Source organism: Sphaeramia orbicularis, chromosome 12, assembly GCF_902148855.1.
Source record: "Sphaeramia orbicularis chromosome 12, fSphaOr1.1, whole genome shotgun sequence".
Classification (NCBI taxonomy): domain Eukaryota; kingdom Metazoa; phylum Chordata; class Actinopteri; order Kurtiformes; family Apogonidae; genus Sphaeramia; species Sphaeramia orbicularis.
In genome coordinates, this window is record NC_043968.1 from 33,303,648 (window position 1) to 33,329,677 (window position 26,030).

The 26,030-nt window shown below is 37.7% G+C and overlaps 3 protein-coding genes across 4 annotated transcripts in view; 2 read left to right on the forward strand and 1 right to left on the reverse strand.

Moving 5' to 3' along the window:
• ints13 (integrator complex subunit 13) overlaps positions 1-457 on the reverse strand; it is a 9,984-nt gene extending 9,527 nt beyond the window's left edge. For both annotated transcript variants that reach the window (XM_030149456.1, XM_030149455.1), the window contains exon 1: positions 35-457. The gene's annotated coding sequence lies outside the window, so the exon portion shown is untranslated. The remainder of the gene's footprint in view (positions 1-34) is intronic.
• Positions 458-1,076: 619 nt separating this feature from the next.
• On the forward strand, positions 1,077-18,990 carry ano6 (anoctamin 6). Its single transcript, XM_030148619.1, has 20 exons — positions 1,077-1,365; positions 4,083-4,153; positions 5,932-6,069; positions 9,481-9,546; positions 9,629-9,916; positions 10,047-10,160; positions 10,286-10,401; positions 10,581-10,715; positions 10,832-10,937; positions 11,130-11,190; positions 11,364-11,509; positions 11,660-11,737; positions 11,834-12,062; positions 14,225-14,394; positions 14,482-14,579; positions 14,696-14,826; positions 16,477-16,682; positions 16,835-17,031; positions 17,178-17,283; positions 17,437-18,990. The coding sequence occupies exons 1-20, from the start codon at positions 1,272-1,274 to the stop codon at positions 17,650-17,652; spliced, it is 2,766 nt and encodes a 921-aa protein (XP_030004479.1). The 5' UTR covers positions 1,077-1,271; the 3' UTR covers positions 17,653-18,990.
• A 1,903-nt stretch (positions 18,991-20,893) lies between these two features.
• On the forward strand, positions 20,894-25,914 carry pwp1 (PWP1 homolog, endonuclein). The gene is made up of 15 exons (XM_030148620.1): positions 20,894-21,072; positions 21,462-21,520; positions 21,624-21,796; positions 21,906-21,991; positions 22,254-22,350; positions 22,451-22,561; positions 22,673-22,803; positions 22,989-23,059; positions 23,264-23,360; positions 23,461-23,522; positions 23,601-23,712; positions 24,033-24,123; positions 24,571-24,692; positions 24,947-25,052; positions 25,206-25,914. The coding sequence occupies exons 1-15, from the start codon at positions 20,911-20,913 to the stop codon at positions 25,298-25,300; spliced, it is 1,575 nt and encodes a 524-aa protein (XP_030004480.1). The 5' UTR covers positions 20,894-20,910; the 3' UTR covers positions 25,301-25,914.
• The last annotated feature ends 116 nt before the right edge of the window (positions 25,915-26,030 follow it).

Below are 26,030 nucleotides of genomic sequence, written 5' to 3' on the forward strand. Positions count from 1 at the left end.
TCAAGTCATGCTTGTCAGAGTGTGGTTAACTCACCAAAACCTGAGCTAACGGTTCCAACTAAGGATCAGATGATTCCCTTCTTTGATGCCAGCTGTACGGACTGAACTTGCTATATAACCACCAAAGGAGCCCGGGTTCGTCTCAGTGACATGTTATATCGCAATAACTCCGGATCTTTCAAGCTAACTCGCCGACCCGGTGCATGTCCCTAACAACCGCGTTAGCCTGTTAGCTAACTAGTCCGCTAGCTGGAATCATTTGTTTGCTGTTCAACGTTTTCAACCAGTAAAGAAAATATAGAAACAACACTACATTGATGTGATGGCTAAACTAAATATTTACTATTCACCCCTCTTGCAAATGCCTCCTGATCAACTTTCTTCTCACGATATTAACTGACAGAAACAATACACTTTTTCCGATGCTCAAGCTAGCAGGTTTGTTATTGGCGGAAATATGACTAGTGACGTTCCGTCATGATTTTCCTTCCGTAAATTAAGTGATACTCGACATTGGTTCCGGGCTCCGCAGAACAACAACAAACTTTACAGCATAGTCACAATGAGGTCTTCAAATGAGCGTTTAGGTGAAAGATTTGTGATATTTTGAGGGTTTACGATGATTTAATCTTTGAATGGTTTGAGCCAACTTCAACCCTTAACTTTACATCTGCACTTCTTCTCGCTTTCATATGTGGAAACATCTAGAAATGTTGGATTAAAAAGTTGTCTTCGCTCAAGTGACATACTAGACAAACGTGAGACTTGAAAATGAGATAAAAATCTGAAACTGCAACCGCAACTTCCTTCTTGATGAAATGCTTCGAATCTGAATAATCCAGACCACGAATGATTCACCAGTTTGATGCCATCTGAACACTTCCCCACCACTAAAGTTCAACAGAGTTCCTAGGATTCCCTGGCATCTATCACTCTTTTTATTGCAGAGGCTTTGTCACATTATATTAATGGTTTGCATGAGTTATAGCAATGTTTATTAGCATGTTCTGTCGAGTATGTGAAGTGGGCGTAACTTGAGCTGTCACATTTGACTGAACAACAGCTCCACCCTGGTCTCCTCCGCCGTCTTCGACCCCACCCACCTGGTTTCCGTTTTTCTTTCTCAAGTCCAAACTTGACCAAAAGTTTGCGCAGATTGATGTTGAGAAACAAAGCGATAATGATCAAAGGACGGGATAGCTACCTAAAAACACCTGTGAAATAGATAAAGTGCGTTCGCTGTGATGTGAGTTGAATCCCAGATTAGGACAATGAGTAACCACGACATCCTGGAGATGGACTGTGTGTCCGACCCAGAGGAGCAGGAGGCAGACACCCAGCTGGGCATGGTAGACGAGGAAGTTGGTGAGACAGAAACCTTTCATTTGTCTTTCACAGCAATAGTCTTAATGGGCTTATTGTGTGGGATTGTGGGCTCGGCGTGATTTATCTCCATGTGATAGGACACTTGAGACATTTCTGCTCTCTATTAGGCCATCATCTCTAATAATCTGGTTTTATCATAAATTGGTTTCAAATCTAGACACTTAAATTCCTCCAAAGCAGCATATACATCAGTTTATTGCTATACCTACCAAAGTACAGTCTGGATTTCTTATACTTTATGATGCTTCATAGTGTGCTGCGAACAAGAGGGATTCCTGTTTTGCACACAATTTTACATAAGAGCTGTTACTGTGAAGACAAAGGGTTGGTTGTTTATGAACAGAGAACTGATGACGTTTAAACCTCAGCCAAAAACTGTTAGAATCTAATACTTACTTAGAGATATGTAGCACTGCTTCAAAAGTTTGCAAGAAATTAAAACTCTTTAATTCTGATGCTCAAATATGTTGATTGAGAGTAATACTATTTGAGTGTATAAATACAGTATGTAGGGCATAACTATAAGTCATTCATTCACCACTGATGCCATCAGTTGGGGTCCAGTCAGCATTAGTTGATAATATTACATCCACATCTTAAAAAGACATGAATGACTTATTAGTTTATCACCAGATGAAAAAGACATTTAAAAATACACTAAAACTATTGTTTCTGCTGTATATGCAGCTTTTAAGGTCCTTTCACAGACTTTATAGCCTTGGTGGTTTGGTGTGATTATATCGTGTCGTCATTCTTTTGTGTAATGCATAACTGACATTCCAGACACTACAACCTGAAACTCCAACAACTATTACCTAGAGTGAAATCCTGACTTTTAAGCAGACGTGAAAATAGTCACCACATACTTGAAGAATGTTCCAGCATGTGTACAGCTGTCAGCTCCCACTCGTATACTTCATGGAAAGGATTTCCCAATCCTTTAACTCTTTCTTGTCCACAATGACATACATGGTAGGGCTGCATGCTTCTACTCGCTGCTAACTGTAACTTGGGTGACATTCAATAGACAGCTGCACAAAAGGCTCAGAGCACACATGTGAATATAAATTAAGAGTGTTCTTCTGTGTAGGTGGCTGTGCTGAGATGCTGTAAGGCAGTCTTTTCAGCACAGATCACTGCTGAATTATTCATGTTCACTTTCATCTGTAGCTTGTGATGCTGTAATAACAGTAAAAAAAAAAAAAAAAATGTTATTAAGTGGATGAAGTGATCCAGATGGCTACGCTAATACAATGTCAACGCATCAAGGCCTGTTGTTAACAGAGGATGTCCTGACAGAGGAAGTGGCATCGTGTGGGTGGTGGTGAGACTGTTGGGCTTAGAGTCAACAAAATAATCATATTTGCAGATCCCGTACTGGCTTCATATGCTTTGTTTTGATGTTTCTGTCAGGTTTCATCTCTCTCCAGATTGGATTACACATTTAATTTATTCTAGTACAACCAAAACAGGGACAGCCGAAAATATAAAGATTTTTGATATCATGCCCTTCAGTCAGCAACAGATCATGTCTGTCCTTCTTTATATTCTTCTGTATTTATCACCACTGACATGAGTTGAATATTAAAAAGCCAGACAGTTTCTAGCCAGTTACATATTATCCTGCATAACGAGAAAAGCCTTAAGGCACAGTCAGTAAGGATTAGCTTCTCTTATTAGATCACTGGTGTAATGTTTTAGAAGAAACTTTCAAGTAGAACCAACTTTGTTTGATTTTTCACAGTTTATCTCGTAGCAGAATTTGTGAAAAGAAAATCATGTTTGAGTCCACAGTTACTCCCACGGTGTTACTAGGGACATTGTTTTGAAAACAACATCTGTCTTTACTTAGCTCTCTCATACTGCCATGCTTTATACGGAAAGATTATACAGGACTTTCCACATTGGATGTTGCACTGGGTGTCTTGGGAGAAGTGGCATTTATAATATGATGTTCCACCAGTGTTTTCTTTTTTTTTTGTAAATGTAATGCGGTCAGCAGTGGTAGTAAATTCTATCGACTGTCACGTAAAAATTTTGGGGACACACTGCAGTGACGTAATGAGCAGAGCATTGTCGCTCAGTGGTCAGGGCTCTTTTTCCAGGGAGTGATATGTTGTAACATTGTGCTGGGCAAAAACAGTTTAAAAAAAGAACAAACTGCATGACTGTCGGAGGAACAAGCTTCTGATAGACTATAAGGTCAAACCATTAGAGTGGAGCGATATTGAGTTACAGCTAATTAAATAAACATAACTGAAGCAGAACATCTTTGTCCTGATTTATTAGAACTGTATGAATAAATAAAGTTAGTTCAAAAAGCTACCTATTAGAATAATCAATCATTTTCATAATTTTAACAATAGTCATAGATACATAAATCCTTGTCAGTCACAGCATACAGCAAAAGAGGATATAATAAAAAGGGATTAGACTAATGATTACTTAAGAACACCCTAACCTAACCCGACCTGACACGTTAAGCCACAGTTAACAAACTCTGCCCATTTATAAAGACAACTGAACAATAAACCTAGATGGATTACAGCCAAATCCAATATGGCAACATAATTAGAATCACCACTTGTATTATGATAATATTAATAAGAATCCAATATTTTGGCTTTACAATGTGCTGTTCAAGTTGTTGCCACCTGTGTATGTTCATTCATAGTATGGCTTTTTTTTCTCCACAGTTTACCCAGAGGAGTTCTTACCAACATATCACTCTATTAAAGAAGGATCGACAGTAGCTAAAGCACATCAGGTGAGTCAACATAATCTTCTGGTAGAAATCAAATATGTGATATCTGTGGATTATACCATGATTGATTGATTGATTGATTGTTTTAATTTAGGCCTACTTTTTGCACTGATTAATTAGTGGGAGCTTATGGATGTAATTTACATTCTGCATGTGTCTTCAAGAACCTAAAAGTAATATATTTGCCAAAAAGTATCCACTTCAATTTAACTAAGCAAACAGTTTAGATCCTTCCATTAGAGAATTACTGCAGTCATTAATAAGTTTTAGCTGGAAATAAGTTCTGTGAGTGATATTTTGCTTTTTTTTTTTTAAATGGAATTATGCATTTTAAAACATTTCTCTGTGGTCAACATAAACTGTAAATGCTATGCTTGGGTCTGAATTCTTCATTAATTCAACTCCACAAGTCCATCTTCAACCCTATTTCTTAGTAATGACAGCAGAAAGGTTGTTTTGAGCACTGGCCCTTTAAATGCAAATGAGCCACTTCAGGCCCCACCCCCTCCAGGTTTGTTGACTGTGCTGCTCTGTCCTGTTACACCAACAATTGAACATTTTAGGTAGTCAGTTCAAAGTTTGGACATATTTTCAGCACAGACTACAACCGCTGCTGCTGATAAACAATTATGTCGTAATTATGTCGGAGAAATGTTCATTGGAAGTCTTGACCTTACATGTGCAAATGTCGTGACATAACTAGTTATAGACCTAACAAATTAGGAAAGAATTAAAATGGGTTGTAGAAATCCACTCGATTTTTGCCATTATGAATATAAAGATATCTTTGCAGCACCTGGAGGGTTCAAATTCAAACTTTTTGAAATGTTAGGGTCCAAATACACAAATAAATGAACTAAAGACTAATAAAAGTGGGTTTAGCAAAATATGACCCCTTTAACTGATTTAATGAGTAGCTTCACATTTCTACAACAACCATTAGTTTAATAGACAACATAAAGATTGGACAGTGTTTCAGTGGAAAAATGTCATGTGGTCTGATGAGTCCAGATTGACCCTTTTTTTGAGTGAGAAGAGACATGGATGAAGTGATTGCCCATCATGCCTAATGCCTACAGTACAAGCCTGTGGGGGCAGTGTTATGATCTGGGGTTGCTTCAGTTGGTTAGGTCTAGGTTCAGCAGCATTGTGTCTCTAAAATGAGATCACCTAAATACCTGAATATACTGAATGACCACACCTGAACATCAGTGGATTTTTTTCTTCTCTGATGGTACAGACATATTCCAAGATGACAACGTCAGGATTTATCAGGTGCAGAATTGTCAAAGGGTGTTTCAGGAGCCTGAGACAAACAATTTTCACGCATGGATTGGCCTCCACAAAGTCCAGCCCTGAACCCCATTGGGATTATTCGGAATGTGAGGCACAGTACTGTGGACGTAAACAAATGTTGCATTTATTGTCACATTGCATAAGAGATACATGGCAAACAATGCTACAGAGAATGCATTCAGTAATCAAAGCTAAAGGCGGTCCAGCGCTGGTGACTTTTTTTGGTCGGGCAGTGTATATACAATAACTGGCAACACAGAGAGAAGAAAGGGTGTGTATTAAAGTGTTGTCTCCTCCCACTTCACCTGCATGGTCTGGATCATTGGTAAATAGCCTGTGCAAGGTCAGTATTTCACAGTGTCTCTGAGAAAAAGACAGTGCCCTCACTGACTTATACTCAGTTTAAAATGTATGAAACCATGGAGGAAGAGGAGTTTGAATTTGAGCCTGTGGATTTACCTGAAGAACTTCTTTTTTGCCCCCAGGCAGAGTTTAACGACAAACCGGACAGCTTGTTCTTCAATGATGGTGTCAGACGGATTGACTACATCCTTGTCTATGAAGATGAGGAGAAAAAGAAGGAGAAGGAGTTTGAGAAGAGGCACACCTTCCAGAGGCGCAAGGTAGTTTCTGTTTATTTTAAGTATGTTTTTGACCTTAATCTGATTGAGGATACTACACTAAAACTAATGTTATTCAATGCAAACAGATGAAATCCAACAAGACTTGAGCTGAGGACGATTACCCCTAAAATATTGTATGACCATCACAAGAAGTTTAGTGTAATATATGCAGCAGTACTGAGCAATGAGATTCTTAATAGAGCCGGTGCTGGTCGCGAATCAGCGGCTAGTTTGGTGGTGCCAAATTGCCAAGCATATGTCTAAACCACTACACCACTTGACAGGCTTATATATATATATATATATTTAACATATTTGTTGTCTATTGCACACTGAACTCTATATTGAGATATAAAACGCTTATTAATCATTATGATCAGTGTGTATTTCAGGCACACATCCCTTATTGACTCTTTGTTATTTGTAAAGGGAGTCTTTATTTGCAACAGGATAGATGGTAGACAATACGTGACAGTGAATGAAGATCAGCGCCGTATACGCAAAGCCGATGGGCACAGTCTTTGATTTGATGTTTACTTTCCAGAATAAGAACCATCTGACCATGCATTTTTAATATCCCATCACCTTGCTGTCCTTTGCAATCTCTCAAAACACCTCTCGCTCAATGGAGCTGCTGGCAAGTTTCCATGAAAGATGTGGTGGAAATGAAGTGTATGAGCTCCTCATGTAGACCTGCTAAAGTCTGCCAAGAATATCCAAATGAAAACACACAGGTCATTAGTTGCTTTATCAATCAATAGTTTCAACTCCTCTTGTAAGAGACAGGCCAGATTGTCTACTGGTCTATAACTATTCTTAAAACTGTTTACATCATCACAAACATACTTACTCATCTGCTGGTAAAATATAGTTCCTCTTCATCCTGTTACTTTCTTATTATCATATTCCTATGTGATGTTTATCCAAAAATGTGGTTACAGTTCTTTAAGAACATCTTTAGAGGCATTACATTTCAGTGTCTGATATCTGTGGACACCCTGATGATGCAGAGAGTGCTTTAGTTACTTCCAGTATATATTACATATGTAGTAAAGGCCCAGTACTTTATAAAATGGGATAATTTGCAGGTAGAGATGATGACCAAATTAAAGAACTCCTAATTAACAGATGAACAGATTTATAATTCCCACTTGACTCTGGAGTGACATTTCTAAAGACTGTAAAAAGGACTGGATTACTTGGGGTTTGCATACCCTTTAGACTGGTATTGTGTAAGTCCCGGCTTCAAAGAAGTGCAACAACAAACCACAGACAACCCAAACATAGACATGAAGTAACGTCTTTTTGTAGCTGTTGCCATCTGTGACTTTCACAATAGGTTTTCCAGTGTGGGATAGTTTCAGATCATGTAGAGATTCACCTACAGTGTTGCAAGACAGTGGTTTTGAAAGGAGAACATTTACAATTTGTCTTTTAAGAAATGAAAAAAATCTGGAAAAATCTTTGCAGTAGCAGTGAACAGATGTCATTATTCTCAACTCACAGACAGAAGAAATAAAGGTAGAAGGCTGTTGTAAGGCTGCTCTTCACTGTGGATTGACTTAGTTTGAGGCAACTCCTCATTCATCGTCCCAAATCAAACTAAATCCACAGAGGGATAAAACAGTCTCTACCAGGCACTCCCTTGCTTTGTTTTCTTTCCTGGGTCACATGAGAGTTGCAAAAGTTCCTCAGTTTGATTCCGTTTGCTCTGGTTCTGGGTGGGGTTCAGGTAGCATCAACTAATGCATAATTTACTTCAAAATACAGTTCCATGGTATACCTAGCTTTATCTTCTTGCAATTAATTATTTTTCATGTCATGAATAGGCTGGTTAAAATAAACAAATGGTATTTGTCTTTTTCTTTGTCAACAGGCCATCTAAGGAATTCACTGGCATGAAACTGACATAACAGTGTAAAGTAAATATGTGGACAGGTGACACGTTGAAGTCAGAATCTCAACTAATCCAAATAACCGATACCAGTAACTAAGTGTAAAAACTGTTGTAACAAAATTATATATATTCATTATATGTTAGTGAGCTACTTACTTACTTATCATACTTATGGTGCACTTCCCTTTAACTGCGTAAGTAGTGTTCTGTTCTGTGTGATCTGTGCTTTATAAAGAAAACACTGAAACAGTAGTGTTCCGTTGAAGAGCACTTTATTTGATGGCATAACCTCAGCCAAACACAAACCTGTCTGGGTACTTGGTCTGACATGCTGGTAGTATTTTCACTCATTATCTCGATGTAAAAGGTAAATAAGGACCACATTCAGGCACATGTCCAAACATGACTAGTGTTCACGGTGGCTTTGTTGTGTCATTTTTTATGTGTGCATGATTTTGTCTACGACTGATTAGATTCATGTACATTAAACACTGTTATGTTTGTATGTAAGCTGTGACTTTGACAGTGGTAAGGAGAAACTATTTATGTTTAACAGTTCTTATTAATTCAATTAAATATAATCAGGTACAGTAACTAATAATTAAAAATCTCTTTATTCTCTCTTTATTATCCCCGAGGGGTAATTCTCTTTACTGCCATCAGTACATGAAAACATGGACAAAAATACACCACATCACATAACAGTTACTGAAACACGGTTCAGATGATTCAGAAATACAGTAATAAAATTATAAACTGCTATTCAAAATACAAGTGGCTATGGGAACAAAGGAGTTTTTATCTCTGTTGTCCTACATTTAGGCAGACTAAACCTTTGACCTGATGGGAGCAACTCACAGTTGAGCGGGTGGTTGAGGTCAGATTGGATTTGCTCTGTTCTCCTCAGGGATATATATATATATATATATATATATATATATATATATATATATATATATATATATATATATATATATATATATATATATATACATATATATATATATATATATATATATATATATATATATATATAATTTTTATTTATTTATTTTATTTTATTTTTTGCACATTTCAGTCACATCTTGATTGCTTCATTTCAGATCCACTGGGATGGTGTACTGAAGCAAATTTACAAAATGTGCATCACTGTCCAAATATTTGTAGACTGAATGTATCTGTTGAAATTCAACAATATTTTCTTTCTGACATTGCAGCATAATGTTTGTTAAAATATATATGTTTTCATCTTTATTTCCCTGTTAAAATCATTTGTTAGAAAAGTAGTCAAAAAATAATCAGCAGTAATCATTTTATCATAATTACTTTGATGATGCCATCAAAACACTCATTTATTATATTAATAACAGAATAACTGGTATTATATTAATTGTGCCTGTTGATTGACATGTGCAGAGGACTTAACTGTTTTCTGTATCCAGAGTAAAACACAACATCCAGAGAGGAGGATGAAAGACATTAATGAAAGACATTTCCACTGTTCTTCTGTCTAGACACGTCGAGAGTACTTTGAGGCCAGTCTGATGAAGATGGGAATGGAACTGGAGGCAACTCGATCTGTAAGTGACCTGCCCTCAAGCCTTTGATTGCCCTTAATGCTTTTTGTGTTATTAAACCATCCTCCCCCTCTGTGTTCTGCAGGTAATAGATGAAAAGCTTATGTTTGTCAAGATCCATATGCCATGGGATATGCTGTGTACCTATGCAGAGGTCCTGCACATCAAAGTTCCAATCCAGCCCAATGACCTGTCCTCTCGCCCATCCCCATGGAACTTCCTCTCGTGCATCACCAAGAAATTCTACCCTGATGAGGAGCTGATCAGCAAAGAGACAGAGTTCTTCACTGCCCCTTTCGAGAAAGACCGCCTGGAGTACTTCTACATAAAGGACCAGGACATGTTTTTCACTCCATCCATGAGGAGCAGGATGGTAAGTCATCTCATGATGTTGCAGTAGAGATTACCCACATCTCTTACATTCGTGTTAATTAGAAAACACCCTGTGCTCTGATGACCGCCCCTTTAGGGTCAGTAGGTGAAGCTGTTCTTTCTTTTTCCAGGCTTTTTACATCCTGAGCCGTGCCCCGTATGAAATACGAGGGAAAACAAAGAAGTTTGGCATCACAAAACTGCTGGACGGTGGTGTGTACAAAGCTGCCTATCCCCTCCATGATGTAAGTTAGGATGCTTAAAATGTTTGTTTTTTTGTTTTGTTTTTTTTAGGCTTTTTTAAATTTTCGGTTTAAAAACTATTGTGCTGTTTCCTTTGTCTGAGGTTTGTTGTCGTTGGTTTTTTCAGTGCAGATTTAATGTCCCTTCCAAAGAAGAAGGCTGTCCCAATGAGAGGTATCTACTGTATCAGGAATGGGCTCATCCCAAAAGCTTCTACAAGATGCAACCACTGGACCTCATAAGGTGACAGCGAGCTTTTATTTTCTCCTCACAGAAATAATGAATAAACACGGTTTGTTTGTTAGTAGTTCTATTCCCACTGGGTTTGACCAGAAGAAAAACACTTTTTATCTTTGTCCTTGCAAACAGGATTTGTTTAAAAAGCCTCTAGTGAATGGTGGAAAAATCTGTTTTCTCCACAGAAAGTATTATGGGGAAAAGATTGGCATTTACTTTGCCTGGTTGGGTTTCTACACAATAATGTTGACTCTGGCGGCTGTTGTAGGACTGGGCTGTTTCATTTACGGATATAAGACTCAAGAAACCAGCACCTGGAGGTATGCTGTCCAGTCCAAAATGGACACAAACTGTTAAACATATTCACATATTTAAAGAGTCATGTTCAGCTGCAGTTAAGTTTTTTTTCAATTGTTCTGTGTTCCAAAAACTGCAGCAAAGAGGTGTGTGATCCTGACATTGGAGGCCAAATTGTGATGTGCCCACAGTGTGACAAAGACTGCAAATACTGGAGGTTAAACAGCACCTGTGAAGCTTCCAAAGTGAGAGCTGTACCATCCTATTCTTTCTGAGACTTGTGTAGTGTTGAAAACAGAACGGTTCCCGTCTTTACATATTTAAATGTGTGTTCATGGCTGCTGCTGTGTGACAGTTGTATTGATTTGCATGTATGTGACAATTTCACCTCAGTGTTTCTTATTTTACTTCTTTTTTTCTCCTCTTTTTTTTTTTAGAAACTTTGTATATTTGATAACTTTGGAACCCTAGTGTTTGCAGTTTTTATGTCGATTTGGGGTAGGTTTTTCTCCTCCATTTGAAGTTTTTCTCTTCAGTGAATTTAACAAAACATATTCCTCATATTTTCAATGCTGTGCACATTTTGTCATGGGAATAATACAGAAGCCAGTTTCTTTCTCTCTCACAGTCACAGTCTGTTTTTCCTGTTTCTCCTCATTTCCTCCCGCTAGTAACTTTGTTCCTGGAGTTTTGGAAGCGTTACCAGGCGGAGTTGGAGTATGAGTGGGACACTGTGGAATTTCTGGAACAGGAAGAGCCGTCTCGTCCAGAATATGAAGCCAAGTGTATCTATGAGAGGAAAAACCCTGTCACAGGGGTATATCACACAAAATTTAATTATTTAATTTAATTATCTTTTACAGCTATACTCACAAAATGGATTAAGATCACTTGAAAATATTTGCTTAAATGTTTCCTGTTTCCTGTTCTAGTTTCAAATCCTGCCATTTATGTGCTTGTGATTTAGGTGAAGGAGAAAGTGCCTTATACAGAATGTGGGCGATGTATGCGAGTGTCCATAGGAATTGGGACGGTCCTGTTCTGGGTAAATAAAATAAACACTACTTTAATCTTAGTTTATATTCGAGTTTTGAATTTCAGAATAAAATTAAAATCCTTTCAATGGTTTTCTATCTTTTAGATTCTGTTGATCCTGGCGTCCATCGTGGCCATCACTGTGTACCGCCTGGCCGCTTTCTTTGCCTTTTCCACAAGGCTCAGGAATGAGGAGCTGGAGGGTCTGGAGCCTTTAAAGGAGTATGTGACACCTCAGATGGCCACCTCCGTCACAGCTTCCCTCATCAGCTTTGTCGTCATCATGATCCTCAACATTCTCTATGAGCGAGTCGCCATCTGGATCACTGACTTTGGTGTGTGTGTGTTCATATAATAGTATCTCAGCAGGCTGAGTTTCAGGGCGACATAGCTGGAATACGTAGCCGAATGTCTCACACTCTGACATTCTGTTCCGCTGCCTTTAGCTTTGATTATAGAAATCAACATGGATCAGCATTTATGTCCTTCATTTTCTGTACACATAATGTTGCTGAACCTACAGTCGCAGAAAAAATTATTAGACCATCAAAAGTCATCAAAAACAATGGTTATGCAATCAAGTACTACCTCCTGTGTGTATCATGTGGCTAAAACAGACAGAAAAGAAAACATGGAATGCCTAAAAGCACTGTTTTTGGCAGTACAATGCCATAGATATTGATGTAAGAACTGAAGTGATTTTGGTTATTATCAAGAAAACATGGAAAATGGATAGATATCAGCTTTGAAATTAAACTGTTATGAGCTATTTTTATTGTTATCATTATATTTGTCCAAACAAATGTAAATTTAGTTGTACCAGGCATTAAAATGAACAGGAAATTGGAGAAAACAAGGGTGGTCTAATAATTTTTTCCGTGACTGTAGACCTGACCAACTGAATCAATCCCAGATCATAACTCTGTACAGGAACATAGACTAGGCATGATGGGTAATCATTTTATCTGCCTCTGTCCGTTTCTCTGGAACAGGGTCAGTGTGGACTCATCAGACCCCGTGACCCTTTTTCGATGAAACACAGTTCAATCTTTATGCTCTCTATCAAACTGATGGATGTTTAAGAAATGAGAAACTGCTCACTGCATCAGTTAGAGTTAAAGAACTGAAACACATTCATCACTGCAGTTATTATCCAATGGAAGATCCTGCCTATTTGCTTAGTTAAATCCAGGTGGGGACTTTTTTTGGTCCGGTTGTATATAATGGCATTAGTACATTAATGTAACATACAGAACTTCAATACATTAGATAGATAGATAGATAGATAGATAGATAGATAGATAGATAGATAGATAGATAGATAGATAGATAGATAGATAGATAGAGAGAGAGAGAGAGAGAGAGAGAGAGAGAGAGAGAGAGAGAGAGAGAGAGAGAGAGAGAGAGAGAGAGAGAGAGAGAGAGATGGACGGACGGACAGACAGATGGATGAATGGACAGATGGACTTTATTTATCCCAAACTGGGAAATTACAGTGTAGCAGCAGCATGACACACATTCAGTAACAATATAATACCACAGCAAACATGAGTAAAGAGAAATGTAACATAAGACCAAACACTATACACTGTACACTATAAATTAGAAGTATAAAAAGATCTGGGTAGAATCTGGTTAATAACTGTTATGTGCTGAAATAGAACTGTATTATACATTCATACATTATTCAGTACACATCACTTGTTCATACACAATTCATGTTTATGTTTATGTTTATGTTTACGCATTTGGCAGACGCTTTTTTCCAAAGCGACTTACAGGGGAAAACCAATTAAATCACTCAATCAATCAAATTTTATTTATATAGCGCCAGATCACAAAAAAGTTATCTCTTGACACTTTATATATAGAGTTGGTCAAAACCAGACTCTAAGTCAATTTACAGAAACCCAACAGAATCATGTGAAGTCAGTGTGATGAATTATCAATACTGTGCATGCATTGTATAAAATACTAATTAAAAACAGTGTGTAAATGATATGTAAATAGAATGTAAATTATGCAGCAGCAGATTACAGAAGCATACCTCTGACTGTGTGGCTCTAGAATGTAGGTTTATCTCATAGTGTAAAAGTGAATAGATTCTCAGATTGTTATTTTCCTGATGTGCCTTAATACTTCTGCCGATAACATAACTTCATTTAATTTTAAGTTCTTCTTTCTTTCTTTCTTTCTTTCTTTCTTTCTTTCTTTCTTATTTTTTTAAACCCACCACCACCACCCCTCCTCAGAGGACAACTTTATTTTTAATTACAGCTTGTGTTTAAGTAACAATCTCAAACTTTATAATCACATGTTCATCCATTTTTGCATGTATACATATACATAGACGGAGGGGTTATATAGATGAAAGTGTACAGGGACAGGACGAGACAAGACAGTGGGACAAAACAGACATAAGACCAGACAGTGGGACAAGCCAGTTAAGTGGTTGCTGTTGAAAACATAACCACTTTCTTTTCTTTTTAACCAACAGAGCTTCCACGCACGAAGACAGACTATGAGAACAGCTTGACTCTGAAGATGTTCCTTTTTCAGTTTGTCAACTATTATTCCTCATGTTTCTACATCGCTTTTGCTAAAGGAAAAGCAGTTGGTTTTCCTGGACAGCCTGTTTATCTCTTAGGAAAATACAGGAATGAGGAGGTACATGTTTGCTGCTCATGTGTTACATCTGTGTTCTCAACTTGCTTGTTTTATTCCTCACCATGACTGATTGTCTCGCTCTGCCAGTGTGATCCTGGTGGTTGTCTGATTGAACTGACTACTCAGCTTTCTATCATCATGGGAGGGAAAGCGATCTGGAATAACATCCAAGAGGTTTTGTTACCGTAAGTATTAGGAGTCTACAACGATTTTCGCGGCTCAATGCCACTGAGTTAATATCGTAAATTATACCAACACTTCTGTCAAACTCAGTCATGTCTACATGTCCACCTCTCCACAGGTGGGTGAAGAATGTCCTTTTCCGCTACTGCAAGAGCATGCCCTCAAATAGTGGACTTCCTCGATGGGAACAGGACTACCAGCTTCAGCCCATTTCAAAACTAGGACTTTTCTATGAGTATCTTGAGATGGGTAAGAGGGAAATATCTTCTTCTGTCCCCATTTGTCTGATACGTTTACAGCTGCACACATGGTTTTATCACCTATTCTAGACATACACATTGTTTTTAAGTATTTCTTATCAATTACAAGTTGCCTTTGTCTGCATTTCTTTGCCTTGCACTTGTATCATGTTCAGTGACAATAAAATGTAATATAATGCAATCTAATCTGACCTAATCTTATCTGTATAAGCCAGGTCTGACATTTTTGAGGCTGGCTCAAGGTAAGGCTGAGGTTAACACAGCCAGAACAGAGTTTCTTAATAATAGGGACAGGCATTTTTTAAATTTTTCCAAGTTGAAATATCAAGCTCATTTAAGTCAATTAGCCATGATTTTATTCTTAATACGTACCATCAACCCAAACGAACATAATAATAAACAAAAACTGAGCAACCATCAAGTGGATGTGATACAAGCATGCATTTAACTTTTTTAATACATTATAACACTTTTTTCAAACTTTCCTTAACACTTGGGAAGAAACAATGCCATAAACATTACTTCCAAATCACAATGACATGAAACATAAAACTTGTTAAATTAGTCACTTCAGTCATCTGTGCTGTCAAGTGATCAACCAAACAATTATTCATGCTCTTCCTTCTTCACTAAATACAGAACTGCAGTATTTACTTAGTGATAGAATAATTTGTATGTTTAAACTTGTTAGTTACTGTTACTGAGCTTTAGAGTTTTAGGGAATTTATATCTTTAAAGGTTCAGTGTGTAAAATTAAGTGACATCTATTACAGAAACCCCTCTCATCTGTTTTTGGCAGAGGTGAGATGGTGGTGTTTGTTTTGGCTGTTATCCCCCGTTAAGGTGGATAATAATGATTTACAGTCAAATATGATAGGTAGCAGTAATACACCTTTAATGGTAGATGGCAACCACTAAGAAATAGAAAAAATTGGGAGAAAAATTCAGTTGTCAGCTACTGTATAAACATGGCAATACTGCATTAGAGTCATCAAAGGTGATTGTCTTCCTCTGTAAAGCTAAATAGCTGTTTCTATTATGACAAAAACACAATAATTTTTTTTCAGGTTTTTATATAGTAATTAAAATATAATTTTGAATATCCTATATTATAAAAGGGAAGGGGACTTTGTCTGTGTGTCTCATGCATCACACAAAATCTGGAAAGCGTTGACTGCTGCAGTTTGGCATATTTATGTAATTTTGGTCAAGGAAGAGACTAGCAAAAACAGCAAGTTGATAGGACCAATATTTTGGGAGATATTAGTAATTTTGGAATACAGTGGCTTCCCAATGGCCAATCACGTTGCTATGCCCAGAATCATAGAATCATAATTGAAGTGGGTTACCTAGCAACAGATAAACAATAGGGCCACATTGCCATGGTGTCAAATTTCATGTGCAGAAACAGACATGCCAGCTGAGAGGGTATTCAACTGAAAATGCCAGTGGAATTTACCAAGAAAGGAAAGGAATGAACTGTATCAGAGGATCTAGAACACGTGATTCCCCAAGGGTCAACACGTTAGTTATCCTCTATTTCTGCAACGAGATCCTCTTAAATCCATAGATGATTAAATTTACTTAAGTCACTGTTGTAGCTGATGTCTGAGAATACTTTCCGTCTTGCCTCTTCCAGTCATCCAGTTTGGCTTTGTGACCCTTTTTGTGGCTTCCTTTCCACTGGCTCCGGTTCTGGCTCTGGTCAACAACCTGTTTGAGATTCGAGTCGATGCTTGGAAAATCACCACTCAGTTTCGTCGCATGGTGCCAGAGAAAGCGCAGCATATAGGAGCTTGGCAGCCCATTCTCCAAGGTGTCGCCATCTTGGCAGTAGCAACAAATGTAAGCAACACCAACGAATGTAATGATACCTAATCTAAATCTGTAAAAAAATGAATCCTTTTTGTAGCTCCTATGATCTTCAGTTGGTTGTGAACAGCCAAAGTGTAACAAGGTGATTGTGACTAAACTGACTTGTCCTGATGTTTTAACAGGCCATGATCATCGCTTTTACATCAGACATGATTCCACGTTTGGTCTACTATTGGTCATTTTCTGTGTACCCATACGGAGACAGTGATAATCACACCATGGCAGGTTACATCAACAGCTCCCTGTCTATATTCAACATCAGCGACTTCCCTGAACAAAGCAGGCCCTTGAGCTCATCGTACAACATGGCCACCTGCAGGTAGTCTTCACCCAAGCTTTCATTCATTTAGAAAAGTCTGTTTTTCTACACAGTGATTAATTTTACTTTTGGTTTAATGTGAAATTAAGTAGCCTGTTTTGAAAGGGATGTATGTAATTACTTATGTATTTGTGTATTTTTTTTAGGTATAGAGATTTTCGGTATCCTCCTGGGCACTACCGGCAGTATGAATACAATGTCCGCTACTGGCATGTGATTGCTGCCAAAATGGCTTTTATAATTGTTGTAGAGGTGGGTATGATCACAAAAAATCTCCCTGAAACTAAAAAAAACTAATGACATTCATAATAACAAATGTACAGTAACAGAAGTGTTAATACAGTCAGCTACACTCCCTTCCTTTGATTAAAAAACACCAATAAACATCTTTTATTCTCTTCACAGCACGTTGTTTACTTCACCAAGTTCATCCTGTCCTACGTGATCCCTGATGTCCCATATACTGTCAAAGAACAAATCAAACGAGAGAAATACTTGACCCAAGTTATCCTACATGAGACCAACCTCAAGCTGGTGACCAAACGTATGAAACCATACCGTGAAGAAACAACAAGCTCACTGCAGAAGTTGCCGCCGGAGGAGTTGGATCTGGATTTCTGACACAAGAAAAACAGAGTATGGTGTCTGTGAACTTCATATAACTAGAAGAAATGCAAATATGTTGCAAAGGCTGAGTCATCCACTTCTCTTGTGTCCCTGTCCACTATGTTTCCTCCACAGATGCCCTAAATGTGTCAAGTTATTGCTGTTTTTTTGGGTTGAAACTGTCCTGTTAGACTGACAAGAAGAGCAGATACAGAGAAGGGATGAGGCAGACAATCAGTATGACTATCATTAGCCTGTTTACCTTTATGAGCACATTGCGTAAGTCTGTTTAGAAGTATCTTTTAATCTTTTTAAGCAACAAAATTAGACTTAAAAACAAAACTAGGCCTCTGATCGTAGCTGGGATAGGCTCCACCATCCCTGCAACCCACCTAAAAATTACACAGTTCAGAGGATGAATGATAAACAGAACTACACATCCAGTCTTTTATCAGGTTCATTCATTAATAAAGCACTTTCAAGAGCAACATGCAGAGCTACAGTGAAGTATGGGTATCAGCCCAGCACCAAAATTACAACAAATTTGTCACGTCTTTTGTTTCATGACTTAATTTGTCTTAGCTGGATTATGTCCCTTCTCCACTGATAACAATAGTGTTTCACTCCATCCAAGGATTTACAGCACACATAGGGGGCTTCTGGTGCAGGGCAATATCTGTACAAAATATCAGTATTATTAGATACAGAGGATACTCAAGTGTGTTTAAGTGCATTTTTTGATCATCATCTGTTCTTACTGACCACTAAATATTAGTCAAATTGCTCACAATGATACAAAAGTTTCTGTATTTGATTTAAGTGCCTTAAGGTCAATAAGCCTTAGAAACTTTTTTAGCTGTATTGTTCAGGGAGTTTATTGTAAATGCAACGAAAGACACAATGTTAAGGTTTGAGGTATCAAAGTTTACAAGTGCATAAGAGTGGTTTGAGATTGTAAAGTTTTCCACTTTTAACTAATACAGTTCACTTAAGATGTATTTTTCATTCATTTCACCCACTGTAGCCCAGTTGCTGATGTATAATCCTCTCCCACCTCTGTTTCCCTCTCTGGACCCCCGCTGTGCTGTTCTGTACTTTTTACTTTGTTTGTCCCATGATATGACCACTGCACTGCAGAACATGTTTTATCCTGTGATAAAAGAAACACAGTAGTTTCTCTTCCTCTGTGTAGATGCTGAAATCATTGCATTGCATACCTCCACTATATTATTGCCTTCCCTTTTTGTGATATAAACAATGGTACTATAACCACATATACACTAAGGATGCAAACCTGTCTTCTGTTTTTATAAAGCGCTAATTTTTTATATTAAAATATGTCCTTCTCCTTTCTTTTCTGGCTGTATTTTAACACAAAGCCATGTGTTTCACAACCCTTATTCCATAATATTGGGATGCTGGGTAATGTAGATTCAAACAGTGATTCAGCCATATTTTATTCATGATAGAACAGAGAAAACATCAAATGTATACAATAAGAATATTAACAATCTCCAAGAATTTGGTGCAGAGCAACAAAAGGATGGAAAACTCAGTAGTACCAAAGAGAGACAGCAGGAGGAACATTTTACAGCTAATTAAGGTTAATTGGCAACAGTTCAGGAACAACTGGCTATAAGAACACCTTTAAGAGGTGGAATCTCTAGAAAATTACAGATGAGCTGAGGTTCCCCTTTGGGCAAAAAAAAATGCAACTATAAATCGTGAGACAATTTCAGAAAAAATGTCTCAACATTAAATTATGAAGACTTTGACGGCCAAATATCAGTACTAGACATCTGGGGAGGTACCCGATTGTCAGAAGGCCTGTTAGTCAGAAAAGTGTTAGGGGTAAAATTTATCAACTAAATCCAAACTAATTTTCTGACTAGAGGGCCTTCTGACAATAAGGTGTGCACCAACATGTGTGGGCCCTCAGGTGGTACTACATTAGAACCAGGCATTATTCTGTGATTGAAATCACTGCATGAGCTCAGGAACACTTCCAAAAAATCACTGTGTCTGTGTCATCCACAAATGGTTAAACGTTAAAATTCTAACATGCAGAGAATGAGGTGTATGTGAACGATTCATAAATGTTGCTGCGTTTTGTGGGCCAAAGCACTTGTAAAATGGATGGGGACAACATGGAAAACTGGTCAGACAAAGCACAAGTTGAAATTCTTTCTAGACATCATGGACACTGCCTCTTCCAGACAAGAGGGACCATTCTACATGTTATTAGGGCTCAGTTCAAAAGCCTTCATGTCTGATGTTATGGGGGTGCATTAGTGTCAACTGAATGGGCAGCTTGCACATCTGGAGAGGCTGAAAGGTATATACAGGTTTTAGAGCGACAGATGCACCAATGCAGATATATTTCAGCAGGACGGTGCTCAAACTATATATAGTTTGTATATAATATATAATGTATATAATATTTTATAACAACACAGTTTCAAAGTTAGAGGAGTGCAGATGCTGAACTGGCATTCATGCAGTCCAGGCTTTTCAAGTACTGAAAACATTTGGTGACTCATGAAATAAAAAAATACAACAAAGACGACCAAGCACAGCTGAGCAGCTAGAATGCTGTATCAGACAAGAATGGGACAACAGTCCCCTCTAAAAACTCCAAAAACTGGTCTCCTCCCTTCCCAGACATTTACTGGCTGCCGTTAAAAGAAGAAGCTACACAGTAGAAAACATGCCCCTGTAACCCCTTTTCGATAAGTGTATCTGCCATCCATCAAATTCAAAATTACCTTATTTTTTCATTGCATATGCTTTCTGTGTTATATTGTGAATAATATATGAGTTATGAAATTTCCAAATCATTCCTTGCTATTTTTATTTACAGTTTACAATGTCCCAAATTTTCTTTTTTTCATTTTTGTTTTTTGGGAATTGAGCACATGTTTGATACTCCTACTTTGCTTGACTTATGAATGACAAATTATTACACTTTGATCTATTTTTTCCTTCTATAAAGTTTCACTTCTTAGAACACGTACCTAACTAATAATGATTGCATGCTGCTTCCAAAATTTTTAAACGGGATCAGAATTTGCATAACCTCAAAAATCTTACGCCAACCTATTTCTGTTATGTGAAAAGCAAACCTTTTTTTATGTGGAATGCAAAGCTTCATTATTCATTTGAAGTTTACGGGTTGTATTGTTTTGTACTACCTCATCTCATTTTGATCAGGCGTTCATTTAACGCTTCTGTTGACGTCATCCACATGCGACACAGGTCCCCAGTTTTTAACACATGTATGCATGGTGTGAAGTAAAATATCCTGGTCAGCTTATACGTGCTGGTATTTTTTTATCGTATTTGATCGCTAAATATAGTTACTTCTCCAGGATGAGCTCACAGATAACATGTGTCGGATGGGTAAAGCGTGGCGTTGCCAAGGAAACCCCGGACAAAGTAAGTAACGTGTTGATCTAGCTGATGATGCTAATGTGTCAACAAGGCATCTGTGTTATTCTAACCACAAAAATGACAACAGTAAAGTATGCCTTTTGCTTATAATCTTTTAATTGCTTTATCCAGGAAGACGTTCAGATAAGGAATACGACATTAATAATAGTATAAAAGCTGAACACAAAGAAAACAAGACGAAAACACAATAAAGAGATAGTATCATGCAAACATAGTGTAGCTGATCACTAACACAACTAGCAGACCTTTAAATCAACTGAATAAAGTTTTCCAAGACTGTAGAGTTATGAAGTGGTAAATAATTAACACTATTTCCTGTATTTATGTATCTTATCAGCACTTGTAATTTTTATTTGACTTGTTTTTAACTTAAGGTTGAGTTAAGCCAAGAGGAGCTGCAGCGCATCATTACTGAAGCAAAAGAAGAGCTGGGGTATGTCGAAAGAAAACTGGACGTGAATTTGTGTTACTAAGAAATCTTTTGATTTAAGTTTAAATGCTCAGAAGTGTTTGTATGCTGTTTCATTTGTAATCAGACAACAAGCAGCTGAGGAAGAGGAAGAAGATGAAGAGACCATTGATGATGAGCAAAACCCCAGCAGTGTCACAACAGGTGTGGGTGAAACAACAAAGGATGAGAATGAAGAAGGAAAGGAGGAAGATGAACTAGCAGAGTATGGCCTGGACAAATATGATGAAGAGGACATAGGTAAGAGGGGGTTGTTCACAAATACCACCTCCCACTGATTTTACTTCAATGTTTGTCTCATCTTTAATTTAGGATTAATTGGTTACTCTGTATTTCTGTATCAATCCAGTGACAGCCAATCTCGGTGACAGTCTGGCAGGGCTTACAGTGTTCAGTTCCAACCAGGAGGATCCTTATATTACCATCAAAGATACAGTGAGTGTCACGATTTGGTGAATATTAGGCCTGCACAACATAAGGAAAATTTAAATGTACAATAATGTCTGAACATTATTGTACATTACACCACTATGATGGAGCAGAACTGTGATAACATTTCCAAAAATTATTGACTTTAGGGAATTTGAGTGATTTGGAAAAGTAAACAGTTTGCTGTGTGAAACTAAGAAACTAAGGTGATAATTTTAGTTTATGAGAGTTGAATTACTCACCTACCTATCTTTGTTTTTGCCTGCAGGACCAGTATGAGCGAGAGGATTTCCAAATAAAGCCAAATGATAATCTCATCGTCACAGGCAAGGCGGACAAGGATTGCTGCAATTTAGAGATTCATGGTAAATATAAAACTTTTTTTTATTTATCTAACCCCATTATGGATCCTTATCACAACTCGTTGGTTGGAAAATCCTAAACGTGTGGCCGCCTCTTTTCCAGTGTATAACTCTGAGGAGGACTCTATTTATGTTCATCATGATATTCTGCTGCCGGCCTACCCACTGTGTGTGGAGTGGCTGAACTTTGACCCAAGCCCAGGAGAAGGACTAGGTAATGTTAAAGCAGTGTTCAACATTTGTGACATATTCAACTGAACCTGTAACCTAGTACCTGTTGATCCCAAGTGCTGCATTTGCCTGACCTGGTGTTCCTCTCCTTTAGCTAACTATGTGGCTGTGGGCAACATGACTCCACAGATAGATGTGTGGGACCTGGATGTAGTAGACTGTTTAGAGCCAGTCTTCTCCCTGGGAAGCAAAAAGGCCTCAAAGAAGAAAAAGAAGAATAAGAAGGTACGTGCTTGTTACTTTTATTTTATTAAGATAAGCTGAATTTCCAAAGGTACATGGGCTTGGTCAGGAATTGTTTTGTGATTGTTGCCTAACTAGACTAGTGTCTACTAAACAGACATCTTAATCTGGCATTATATCTTTAAAATGTCACTCACACATTTCCTGCATCTTTGTGGTGATACCAGGGAGCAGCAGCAGAACCTGTTGAGGGGCACACTGATGCAGTACTGGATTTATCCTGGAATAAACTCATCAGGTCTGTCCTTTTAAGAGATCACCGACCAGTGCGTTTTATTTGTTCAAGCACAGCGAAAAAATCATGATGAGATGTATATAAGTTTTTATCTTAGAGGCTTAACTCGGTATGCTTTAGCTGTGTGTTAAATTCTATGTAACTATGGCTAAACAGTATAATCCTCCAAAATAAATCTAAATAAATAAAGCATCTTCTGCCTCTTAGGAATGTATTGGCCAGTGGCTCAGCAGATGACACTGTCATCCTGTGGGATCTGTGTCAGGGAAAACCAGCAACAACTCTGCGCAAGCACACTGATAAGGTATTCATACCAAACAGAACCACACAGTATAATTCATAGTGTGTATTTGCTTTAATGACTCCATACATTGCAAATTTCTAATATAAAATGTATCTTTCAGGTTCAGACATTAGCATTCCACCCATTTGAAGCACAGACTCTGATATCAGGATCATTTGACAAGTAAGTGTCATTCATGTTAAACAGAAGGTTTAGCTTTAGTTTCAGAGTGGGTTTTAACTGACATATTCTCCTTTGCAGGACAGCTATCCTGTATGACTGCCGTAGCCCAGACAGCAGCTACCGGAGTTGGAAGTTTAGTGGTCAGCTAGAACGTCTGGTCTGGAACCAATTTTCACCCTGTAATTTCTTGGTAGGTCTTCTTCTGCTTTTGTTAAGTAATGGTGATTCATGGGGATACACAGGTAACAGAGAGTCATACCTTCATTACATTATTTTATGTATTTAACTGTGGTGCAAAGATGCAAAAAATTATTTTGATCAGAGTTAACACATATACACACAAGGTACTGTTAAAAGTTTAAATGGTTGTAAATAGCAGTTAGAAATGCAGCAGAACTACGTGCTTTTCTTACAGTTACTGTTGAACAGACACTTTATTTTCTATAAAACTTCTTAATATTGATGGATTTGAAGCTCAGTTGTCAACTTGAGAATGTGTTTGTGTTTCAGGCCAGCACAGAGGATGGTTTTGTCTACTGTCTAGATGCACGTTCAGATAAACCTGTGTTCACACTGAGGGCACACGATGAAGAAGTATCAGGTTAGTAGAGCTGTGTCTGTGTGAGATATATGAAAGGATAGCAATGTCTGCTGTCAAAGACTGCCTGTATTGGTCCATTTAAATTCTGTGTTTTCAACCTTTGAACACTTTCTTTTACTCGTTCATTACCTCCGCCAAGTGAAACGGCGGAGGTTATGTTTTCATCTGGGTTTGTCTGTCTGTCTGTTTGTCTGTTAGCAAGATAACTCAAAAAGTTATGGATGGATTTTCATGAAATTTTCAGGAAATGTTGATACTGGCACAAGGAACAAATGATTAAATTCTGGTGGTGATGGGGGGGGCTGATCTGCCTTGGCAGAGGTCTGTGCTCTCCAAGTGCTGTTCTAGTTGTGTTATGGTCCATTTAATACTTAGTGAGTGTTGTGTAATTGTAAAGTAGCCCTAAGGTGTGATGATCTTGTTCCGAACTTCTCAACTTTCCTGCAGGTTTGGACCTCAGTAGTCAGATTAAAGGATGCCTCGTCACAGCATCTGCGGACAAACATGTTAAGATCTGGGACATTTTGGGAAACAAACCCAGTCTTGTGCACTCACGAGATATGAAGATGGTAAGAGCTCATGTACTGAGTGTTTTGATTTTAAATGATTTTAGATTATGGTGCATCTCTAAAGAGTGGTGCATGATAAACTCCGTATGTGTATAAATAGCACATGCAGATGTTAGTTTCTCACCATTTCTGCCAACATTTTTCTCTGTTTTTTTCCTAATAGTTTGATATTGCACTACGTTTGGTTGACATTTGGTTATTATTTTTTTATTTTTAAAAGTCTTCTAACAACATACTTTGTCACCTGTGAACAGGGAGTGGTGTTCTGTGCCTCATGTTGCCCTGATCTGCCCTTTGTTTATGCCTTTGGGGGACAGAAGGATGGCTTGCGGATTTGGGATATAAGTGATGTTGCTGCAGGTATGATTTGCAGTTATATACACTTTTTTAAAAAAATACTCATATAAAGGATATAGTTTGTTTAAATTTTTTTTTTTTTTGTTGAAACTCCAATTTTGCCTAATAATTTGGCATCGTATAATAGTTGATGTCTTTATAACTATTTGTTTGCAGTGACAGAGGTGTTTGGCAGCCGAGAGCGTCTGGTGGTGAACACAGGATCCCAGACATCCAGCACTGCAGCCTCAGCAGATATGGAAGTGTCCTAACAATGATCTAGATTTGGCACAAATGAAGCCTGTCAACATGAGTAAACGGAACTTTCCAAGAAATACGTCATGCTGCTCAGCTTGTTTGCCCTGTTTCTTGTAACGCAGCATTTAACAGCAAAGAATTAGATTGAATGAAGCTGTTGTTGCAAAACTTGACAGAGGTGCCTGAGTCCAAACTGGACCTGATGTTGGTTCAGCTTTTCACTCAACAGTCGTGGGACATTCAAAGACATTTTAAGAAAAACAAAAATGTTCCTTATATTCATAGTAATGAATATATCTGATTCATATTTTTGTTATCTTTTTTCATTTTTGGTGGAAGCTGTTATGCAGCAGCTGACAGCTTGAATAGTTTTGATTCTTGATATTTGTTTTAGATTCCCTCAGTTTGGTTCTCTTTCTTCATTGACAATTGTAATATTCACCTAAATTTGTTGGATGAACAACTATTTTAGAGAATGATTATGCATAACTGGGGTTCCTGGTAATAAACAGTAAAATGAAATATTGTAAGAATATTGTATACAAACATAGACCAATAAAAGAAAACTCATAAGTGTTTGAATTTATGTTTTCTTTATTCCGTTCTGATAAAACAATTACATGAAATAACAAAAAAAATGGGTAAATTAATAGATTTGTTTCTCACTTTTAATGTTGCGAATGGATCTATATTTATTAAAGTCTGTGATTCTTTTATGGGTTTTATAAATGTGGGCAGATTCTA